The sequence below is a fragment of the Piliocolobus tephrosceles genome, chromosome 9 (assembly GCF_002776525.5).
Source record: "Piliocolobus tephrosceles isolate RC106 chromosome 9, ASM277652v3, whole genome shotgun sequence".
NCBI classification, from domain to species: Eukaryota; Metazoa; Chordata; class Mammalia; order Primates; family Cercopithecidae; genus Piliocolobus; species Piliocolobus tephrosceles.
This window is the reverse complement of record NC_045442.1, coordinates 119,491,528-119,502,128: the sequence shown is the minus strand read 5'-3', so window position 1 is coordinate 119,502,128 and position 10,601 is coordinate 119,491,528. Positions and strand designations below refer to the sequence as shown.

Genomic DNA, 10,601 nt, shown 5'->3' with positions numbered 1-10,601 from the left:
TTTTTTTTTTTTTTTTTTTTTTTTTTTTGAGACGGAGTCTCACTCTGTCCCGCAGGCAGAGAGATTGTGCAGTGGAACAATCTCGGCTTACTGCAACCTCCACCTCCCGGGTTCAAGTGATTCTCCTGCCTCAGCCTCCCAAGCAGCTGGGACTATAGGCATCCGCCACCATGCCCAGCTAATTTTTTGTACTTTTAGTGGAGACAGGGTTTCATCGTGTTAGTCATGATGGTCTAGATCTCCTGACCGCATGATCCGCCCATCTTAGCCTCCCAAAGTGCTGTGATACCAGGCGTGAGCCACTGCGCCTGGCCAGCAAGCTTCTTGTCTTTCCAAGCCTCTGTTTCTTTAGCTAAAGCAAATGAATACTAACAGTATCTGACAGCACTGCGCAAAGAATAGATGTAAGGCACCTGATACAGGGCCCAACAGTCTTCAAAATTATGGGAGTGTTTGATAGATTTGCAATTAATTCTGGTGTGGAAATAAAACAGAAAGTCAACTTTATTTCTGTTTATTGTCTGTTTTCCCTTAACTGATTTGCAATGTTATCTTCATCATATTATTAAACGGTCATGTTTTGGGTCTATTTTGTATTCTCCTCCGTTTCATTAATCTGTTCCTGTATCAAACTATTATTGTCAGTTTAAAACGTTTTATCTCTCTTTTATTTTTTTGAGATGAAGTCTCGCTCTTGTCCCCAGTGGCACGATCCTGGCTCACTGCAACCTCCACCTCCCAGGTTCAAGCAATTCTCCTCCTCAGCCTCCTGAGTAGCTGGGATTACAGGTGCCCGCCACCAAGCCCAGCTAAATGTTTTTTGTATTTTTAGTAGAGACAGGGTTTCACCATGTTGGCCAGGCTGGTCTTGAATTCCTGACCTCATCTGATCCGCCCGCCCCAGCCTCTCAAAGTGCTGGGATTACAGGCTTGAGCCACCGCACCCAGCCATATTTTCATATCTTGTAGAGCATTTCACTCATTTCTCAAAAATCTGTTAGCATTCTCTATTTTGCTTATTCTTATAGATGTTTTAAGAAATAATTTTAAATTTATTCTGCATTGATCTCCCTGCTCTTCTTTTTCCCCTGCAAAACCAAAACATCTTCCTGGTGTGCTATAATTAGGATTACACTAAGTTTAAGGGCTTGATTTATGGAAAACTAGTATCTCTAGGATACTGCATCTTCCTGTGACAATTTTATCAAAACAAAGAGATACTGTACAGTTGTTCAGTATTTTGATAATGCTTAAAAACTAGGGCCTAGTATAGGATTAAGTTTTTCTTCAGCACAAAAAGCACATCTGCAAAAATGTGAATCCAAACTTCCCTCCTTGAGTATATCTTCCCATCCTTCCAGCTTGCTTCTTCAAGAACTGTCAATAAGCAAAAATTATTGGACCATATCAAAAACTTCTATTCCTTTGACTTCATCAGCTTTTCTACCTTATTTCTAAATGTTAGGGTTCTTCAGGGCTCAATTCTGACCCTGCTTCTCTTCTATCTCCACACTTTACACCAGGGATGAATCATTTGCTCCAATGCTTTCAATATACTCTACCAATCACATTTCTGTTTTCATTCCACATATCCCTCTGATCTCCATACATTTCCATTTTGACACCTCAAAGGCTTCTCAAGTGTAACATGGGCAAAGGGAAACTTCTGCTCATTGGTCCCTTGTTTCCTGTCCCAGAGATTAGCCAGTGGCCCAATCTGGAAAACCAACTATCATCTTTGATGCCTCGCCCCCTACACACCCATATCCAATCCAGCAACAAATAAGCCAGGTCGTTCTACCCCTGAATAGCTCAAATCCAGACTTCTCTCCATGCGTCTTGCCATATGCTAGACAGCTGACCACCATCTCTCACCTGACTCACTACAACAGCCTTCTGTCCAGGCTCCCTGCATTTAGTCTGGCCCTGTTGGGTACCTCTACCCTCCCACATAGGATCGTGCCCCGCCCTCTATTAGTGCTGGCCTTCTTTTAGTCTTTTAAATATAGGTTCTTTTCTCCCCCAAGACTTTTGACACATTGTTCCCATCTTCCCTTAAATTTTCACCTGGATGGATGGCTCCACTTTACTTGCCCTGTTTGAAATTCATGACCTCAGAGACATCTTCCCCATTATCCTATCTAGGAATGCCCTTCCCTTAATCTCTACCAAAGCATTCTGCTCTTAGCATTCATCACAATTTGAAATGATGTATTTGTTTAGTTGTTAAATATCTACCTTCTGTTAGAACAGGAACCACGTCAGTTGCATTTACCACTTTATACTTAGCCCGATGCACACTGTTAGGCACACAGTAGGTACCCAATAAACATATCTGCTAAAGAAATGAGTGGTTGAGTAAATGGCTACTGATTCATATAAGATAGGAAGTTTCTCAGAGAAGTAAACCATTCTCTCCTCCAAGGGATTATAATGATTATGTTTTATTTGATTGCTTGGGCTCCTAAATAAAATAAATGTAAGATTTATCTCATAATTTAGGAGCTTTCTGGATATATGAACACATGTTATTTTAATATTTAAAGAAAGAAGATCACCTAAGACACCTATAACACTAATTTGTTTTTTTTTTTTTTTTTTTTTTGAGACGGAGTCTCGCTCTGTCACCCAGGCTGGAGTGCAGTGGCCGGATCTCAGCTCACTGCAAGCTCCGTCTCCCGGGTTCACGCCATTCTCCTGCCTCAGCCTCCCGAGTAGCTGGGACTGCAGGCGCCCGCCATCTCGCCCGGCTAGTTTTTTGTATTTTAGTAGAGACGGGGTTTCACCGTGTTAGCCAGGATAGTCTCGATCTCCTGACCTCGTGATCCGCCCGTCTCGGCCACCCAAAGTGCTGGGATTACAGGCTTGAGCCACCGCGCCCGGCCTATAACACTAATTTGTACTTGATCATACCTTTGGCTGTAGCAGCATCAAGGAAAGTAAAATCCAATATTTCAACTCTAAAGGACTGCTCCATGAGCATATAAAGATTCCATAATATCTTCTACCTTTAAAAAAAAAAACCCTGTCTTTTAACTCTATGACCTTCTCTAGCTACCTCCCCGTTTCTCTTCCCTTTCTGGCAAAACTCCTCAAGACTTATCTATATCCAGTATCTTCACTCCCTCCCTTCCCATTCTCCACCAAACCCACCCCAACGGGGCCTGCGTCCTGCCATTCGAACAAACCCACTCGTCAAGTCACCAAAGGGTTAACAACAAGTACATACAGGGCTGAAGTAAGCAGTCTAAGATTTTGCCTCTAACTCTAGAAAAATACAGTTACTTGAAATTACTGTGGCATTAAAAAAACTGCTAGATGGTATTTTTTAGAAAATTCAGTTTATTAATGTTATGAATACATTAAAAAACTAGTATTTCTTTAAACATTAAATAACAAACATTTTTCCATTAACATAGAAGCTATTCAACTAATAAATGTAAGAAATTTACTAAATTAAATGACCCCAAATGTCTTATCTTACGCACAGTTTGGCTTCCAAACAAACCGCAAGAAAGGAGTCTTAGAAATATGAGTTAATAGGCCGGGCACCGTGGCTCACGCGGTAATCCCAGCACTTTGGGAGGCCGAGGCAGGCGGATCACCTGAGAGGTCTGGAGGTCGAGACCAGCCTGGCCAACATGGTAAAACCCCGTCTCTACTAAAATACAAAAATTAGCCCAGGGTGGTGGCACATGCCTGTAATCCCACCTACTAGGGGAGGCTGAGGCACAAGAATTGCTTGAACCCGGGAGGCGGACGTTGCAGTGAGCTGAGATCGTGCCACTGCACTCCAGCCTGGGCAACAGAGTGAGACTCCGTCTCAAGAAAAAAAAAGAAAAGAAATACGATTTAAGAAATAAAGGCAAAAATTGGCATAATGAAATTATTCTTTTCCAAATCTTGTGTGTGTTGCATTTTCTCCAACTCTACCTCATGCAAATCAGGATGTGGGATGCAAGAAGGACAAGCAGCTAGCTGTAAGCTGTCTACACACGATCTAGCAAAAGCTGCTGCAGAAGAGACACTTAGATAGGAGAAGCCTTCACATGAACCAGAATATAATGGGCTGCAATGTTTTGTATTGAGAAGAGTCTTTGGAACAAACGACATTTAATACCTGTAGATTTTCTAGCATCATTTTATCCAGAGCTTGAATGAAGTCCTCATCTTCTACACAAGGTACATGCTTAAGTCCACCGCCTTTAATCATTACCTCCTTATTAAAACAAAACAACAAAATCAGACCAGAAATTTTAACTGTAATGTTTTCTAGGGCAAAGCCTGTTGGTATTGATAACTTGCTCAACATAACTCAAGGAGTAAAGTGAGTAAAATATCTAACATTATTCAGTGTTAAAAGAATTTAAAGAAAATGGTTAGGAAAACAAATTGAAAATGAATTTCTAAACAAATATTTTTCATAATCAAGAGAAACAAAAGTTTAGTGGCTAAAATTTGAATTCTATAAAAATGTTGCACAATTTCAAAAAGTAAACTTTTTAGCCATACATACAGTATTCTCTTCATCGGTTTCATTTTCCTTATTGGAATCTGTAAGGTAATCTGTATTCTCTTCTTCCTCTTCTTCTCCCTCATCATCATCATTATCAGAACCCTCCTGAAATTATTGAATATTATAAGATTAAAGCACTTTGAGAAGTTAATAATATTTTACATGCCTTAAAAAGATTTCAAAACTTCTGTATACTTGTTTACTATTCTCAAGTTTTAGCTCTTTATGTAGTTGGCTTCCAGTGGGAGGGCAGAGTCAGCTAGCAACATTTAAGACAGCTGAAAACCCATCTTACTGCCTTCAACTGATCGAACAACACAGAGATCTACTGTAGAAGCTCTTCCTTGAATTCCACAATGAAGAAGTTTCCTGAGTCTTTTGTGTTCTCCTCCTCCTGAAACTAATCTGGAGACGCTGAATGTCTCACAGTAGTTCTTTAATACCCATCTAACTGCAACGGAAACCAACAAGTTCAAATGTAACAGCATTACGAGCTGAAAGCAATGATACAGCATTACCTTTCATAAAGCACTTCCGTTTGGAAGGTATTCTCATACACTTCATTTTGTTTGCTCTACCCAAGTCTGAGGATGCAAGGACAAGCTTTATTGTTCCTATTTTACACATGAAAGAACTGAGACCCAGGAAAGTTAAGTGACTTGCCCAAGGGCACACTGCTATTCAGCAAAAGACCTGGCCGTTCAGCTCCCCTAACTGGTGGTTTTCAAAGACTACTTCACCCCATTATCACAGTCAGTCCCTGCCTCCATCCACTTCGATCAGCTGAAATTTCTCGTCAAACAGAAGATGGGGCACAGATAGATTTTCAAAGGGCACAAAGCACAGAGTGGAGCTTCGTTTGCCCCTCCACCCCAGTATCACAAGTCACCCCCAACATGGTTCCTTAAGAGTTAAAAAAAAAAAAAAAAAAACCCACTAAACCCAGCTGCTTCTCACTGTGCAAAGATGGCTGAGAAATAATTCCTGAAACAAATGACTTAAATGTGTTATCTTTAGCGTATGGAGCAATTAATTCCAAAACCATAACAGTGTATAGACAGCTGAAGATTTTGAGTTCCTAAAATGAAAACGTTTCAAAAATGTATACCAATGGCCAGCACCATGGCTCACACTTAAAATCCCAACACTTTGGAAGACCGAGGTCAGGGGATCACTTGTCAGGAGTTCAAGACCAGCCTGGCCAACATGGCGAAACCTCGTCTCTACTAAAAATACAAAAATTGGCCAGACATGGTGGCAGGCACCTGTAATCCCAGCTACTCAGGAGTCTGAGGCAGGAGAATCACTGGACCCCGGGAGGCAGAGATTGCAGTGAGCCAAGGTTGCACCACTGCACTCCAGCCTGGTCAACAGAGCGAGACTCCATCCCCCACTCAAAAAGAAAATGTACATCCATACATTACCTTTCCCCCCACCCAAATGCATTAATGTTTTCTGAATTAATTTTATAATTCAAAATTAAATTTGCAATAGAGGTGCTCTTAAATTTGCTCTTGAAAAAATGAATCCTTTCTTAACACTTAAAAGATACTTCCCATTCAAAAACTAAGCTAAAATACATTAACTTTTTCCCTCTCTCCATCCTTTATGCTTCATATTATTCAGGGAATGTAGCATGCATTAATTTTTCAAATTAAGATTTTGAACAAGAATTTCATTTGTCCTAATCTCACTGTACACTGATATAACAATGAGTGGAATTAAGAAGTGCTCGCCAATGAACCACAAAACCTAAGCAGGCTAGGGAAAGCAAGAGGAACAGTGTAGCAAAAGGCGAACTGCCTGAGTTCAAATACCGGCTCTGCCACCACCTGCTCTATGATCTTGGGAAAACTATTCAACCTATCTGTGCCTTCGTTTTCCCACCTACTGCAAGGACAGTATGAGAAATGGTAATACAAATACAGTGCTTAGGGCAGTAACCATGAATAATAATTGCTCAGTAAATAACTATTATTGCTATTATAAGAATGAATCTTGTACTTTCTGTTGATAAATTACACAATGCTAGAGAATACTGGAGTTGTCACAGAAGAACATTTAATTGAAACAGTTATCTTTAACTTAGACAGCTGATATTTAAGAGAAAATGTTCTGGTTGTCAGGTGCTAAGAGTCACCCCCACTCTTCAAAAGGTCAAATAGAACCTTGAACAGCTGAGGACCAAGATAAAAATAGAACACAGAGCCGGGCACGGTGGCTCAAGCCTGTAATCCCAGCACTTTGGGAGGCTGAGACGGGCGGATCGCAAGGTCAGGAGATCGAGACCATCCTGGCTAACACGGTGAAACCCCGTCTCTACTAAAAATACAAAAAACTAGCTGGGCGAGGTGGCGGGCGCCTGTAGTCCCAGCTACTCCGGAGGCTGAGGCAGGAGAATGGCGTAAACCCGGGAGGCGGAGCTTGCAGTGAGCTGAGATCGGCCACTGCACTCCAGCCCGGGCGACAGAGCAAGACTCCGTCTCAAAAAATAAAAATAAAAAAATAGAACACAGTATTTGTTTTTAACAGCTGAATTATAACCCTTCTGTCTCAAAGTAAATAACTCTAGAATATCCATTGCTCTTATTACTTTATAATCAATGCATCTTCTTTCTTCTTTCTTTAATAAATTTTTCCTCCTTATGTTTGGAGGGCAGTCATGGGAAACTGGTCTTGGGGTGAAAGGAGAAGTGAACTATTCCAACCTCACTTCTCACAAAGTGAACCACAGTCCCAGTTCACTTCCACACACAAGCACATGGAACCTCCCTCCACACATTTTGTTTGTATTTTGCAGCAAACACCCATGTATCCTGTGCAATATGCATTCTCCAACTGGAAAAGTAAGTAATGGTTACAAATGATATAACTATCAAAAGTATAAAGTTCATGTTTAAAAAGGAGAAAATGCACTTAGAGGAGGAAACATATGAGAACTCTTCAAATGAGAAATTAATAAGAAAATGAGCGCTCCTTAATGTCACATTTACCAAGGATGCTGGATTTATTAGATACTGCTCATGTAATTAGTACAGTAGCCAAATCCAAGACAACCATAAGATTAGTCTGAAAATATGAAATGGAAATACTTTCTCATTTCCCTTTGTTGTTATAAAATACTTAATAAGTCAACTTGAATTCTATTACTGAATGTTTCTATTACAACCTCATTTTGAAAACAAAACAATATAATGCCCATCTAGTACACTGAAGCCAATTAAAGAAACATATTCCAGTTCTAAATTTTTACTAACTTATTTATATCTAAGGAAGTTCTAAGGTTGTAAAGAAAAAGTGGTAGCAAATAATATAAATACTTAATGGTGCATTTCCACTGCCTATAAATACTAGCCAATTAGGAAAACCGTACATTATTGCCTATCTTTTCACAACCAATCCTTTTTAACTAACAGCAAAGCCATTTGTTATGCAGTTAAAGCATTCCAAATATCCAATAAGTTACAAAGCTTTAGGGCTGAAGGCAACACAGCCTTATGGATTTTTACATCTGACCGCAGAAAACTTTAATCACCTTAAATTATGAGTCCTTTCTCTTTAATTCTAAATAAAGCTTTTTAAAAATCCAGTTTGCAAATCTATCTTATGAATGTTGTAAACAATTAACATTCCTTTAAATATTAAACCCACATTCTCAAAATATTTACATCCCATTTACTCAAATGAATAAAAACTTTAAAACTGAAATTAAACTTCCCCAAAACACTTAAGTATTGACTGCAAATTTAAACTTTTTTCAATATTTAATTAAAATAATACTTACAGTGAAAAACTGCTAATTTCATGACTTACATTTTAATTTCATGAGTATTCTATTCGTATCTTACTAATTCTAACTTTTTAAACTCTCGTTTTTTTCTTCTATACCCCTAACCCATTCCCGAATCTACAAGATTATAAAGCAAATCCCAGACATCCTTTTATTTTGTTCGACTTCTTTTTTTGTTTTAATTTAAAGAAACAGGGTTTCACTATGTTGCCCAGGCTGGACGTGAATTCCTGGGCTCCAGCAATCCTCCTCCCTCAGCCTCCTGAGTCACTGGGACTACAGATGTACACAGCTTCATGGGACTTTTAAACGTAAGTGAGTTTGGAAGAAAAAACTGAAGAATCATGGGTCGAACATGGTGGCTCACACCTGTAATCCAAGCGTTTTGGAAGGCCAAGGTGGGGGGATCACTTGAGGCCAGGAGTTCGAGACCAACTTGGCCAACATGGTGAAACCCCGTCTCTACTAAAAAGACAAAAATTAGCTGGGCTTGGTGGCACACACCTAAAATCCTAGCTACTTGGGAAGCTGATGCACAAGAATCACTCGAACCCAGGAGGTGGAGACTATGGTGAGCAGAGATCATGCCACTGCACTCCAGCCTGGGTGACAGTGAAGACTATCAAAAAACATCAACAAAACTGAAAGAATTAAAACTGCTAGTTTTAATCTTACAGAAATGACATTTTGCTAAGTCAGAAACAGTACAAGAGCAATTTCATATGGTTTAGCTATTAACAGAGTCATAGATACAAAAAGGGTGTATCAATTACTATGGTATATGTTGGAATTTCGGATTTCATATAACCATGAGATCTGGGAAAAATAAAGCAAAGCTCATTAATATCTAGCCAGTAATTTTGCTTTGAAGAGTATAAAATCCACTGATTTTAAAAAATCCATATTCAACAGTGAGATTAAGATACACAAGAAGTGGGGTGCAATGGCTCACACCTGTAATCCCAGTTCTTTGAAAGGCTGAGGGAGGAGGATTGCTTGAGCCTAGGAGTTTGAGACTAGCCTGGGCAATACACCAAGATCCTCATCTCTACAAAATAAAATAAAATAAAATAATAATAATAATAATAATAATAATTAGCTGGGCATGGTAGCACGTCCATGCAATCTCAGCTACTCAGGAGGCTAAGGTGGGAGGATCGCTTGAGCCCAAGAGGTTGAGGCTGCAGTGAGCTATGATCACACCACTGCACTCTAGCCTTGGCAACAGAGAGAAACCCTGTCTCAAAAAAAAAAAAAAAACAAAAAAAAGACGTGGAGATCAAACATTTTTTTTCTTTAAATTGCTTATTAAATAAAAATGCTATCATCAGTATTTTATTACTTTCTTTAAAAACTTTTAATGTGGCCGGGCGCGGTGGCTCACGCCTGTAATCCCAGCACTTTGGGAGGCTAAGGTGGGTGGATCACAAGGTCAGGAGATCGAGACCACGGTGAAACCCCATCTCTACTAAAAATACAAAAAATTAGCCGGGCGCAGTGGCGGGCGCCTGTAGTCCCAGCTACTCAGGAGACTGAGGCAGGAGAATGGCGTGAACCCAGGAGGCAGAGCTTACAGTGAGCCGAGATTGCGCCACTGCACTCCAGCCTGGGGGACAGAGTGAGACTCCATCTCAAAAAAAAAAAAAACTTTTAATTAAACAAGGGGTTTTATCATAGAAACATACTACTAGTTACATTTGCTATCATAAAACTAAATAACAGACCAGGTGCAGTGGCTCATGCCTGTAATCCCAGCACTTTGGGGTGCTGTGAGGGGCAGATCACTTGAAGTCAGGGGTTCAACGACCAGCCTGGCCAACATGGTGAAACCCCATCTCTACTAAAAATACAAAAATTAGCTAGGCGTGGTGGCAGGCACCTGTTATCTCAGCTACTCGGGAGGCTGAGGCAGGAGAATGACTTGAACCCAAGATGCAGAGGTTGTAGTGAGCCAAGATTGCGCCACAGGACTCCAATTTGGGCGACAGAGCAAGACTCTGTCTCAAAAAAAAAAAAAAAAGAAAAAAGAAAAAACAAAAAACAACTAAGGAGGAGGTCTTATGTATTAAAAAATTTTGGCTCATATAATCAAAATACTCTTATAGAAATGTACTCTATGTTGCTATATATAAAAGTCATCACCTCTTCTTCTGGCTCATTTACTTCACTTTCATTTCCAGATTGTTCTTCTGTTTCAGCTCCCCCTTCTTCTTCTTCTTCATCCTCTTCAAGATTTTCTCCTTCTGTCATAGAATCTTTTGAATCTTTGTCATTTACTAGGCCTTGAAATGAGAA

The 10,601-nt window shown here is 39.9% G+C and overlaps 1 protein-coding gene across 3 annotated transcripts in view; it reads right to left on the bottom strand.

The window, feature by feature from the left end:
• The window catches only part of UPF2 (UPF2 regulator of nonsense mediated mRNA decay), a 134,810-nt gene that overhangs the window by 28,472 nt on the left and 95,737 nt on the right, over nucleotides 1-10,601 (bottom strand). For all 3 annotated transcript variants that reach the window (XM_023223128.3, XM_023223127.3, XM_023223126.2), the window contains exons 16-18: nucleotides 10,449-10,588; nucleotides 4,517-4,621; nucleotides 4,121-4,219 (exon numbers count right to left, since the gene is read on the bottom strand). In XM_023223128.3, coding sequence (XP_023078896.1) covers nucleotides 4,121-4,219; nucleotides 4,517-4,621; nucleotides 10,449-10,588 — 344 coding nt within the window. The remainder of the gene's footprint in view (nucleotides 1-4,120; nucleotides 4,220-4,516; nucleotides 4,622-10,448; nucleotides 10,589-10,601) is intronic.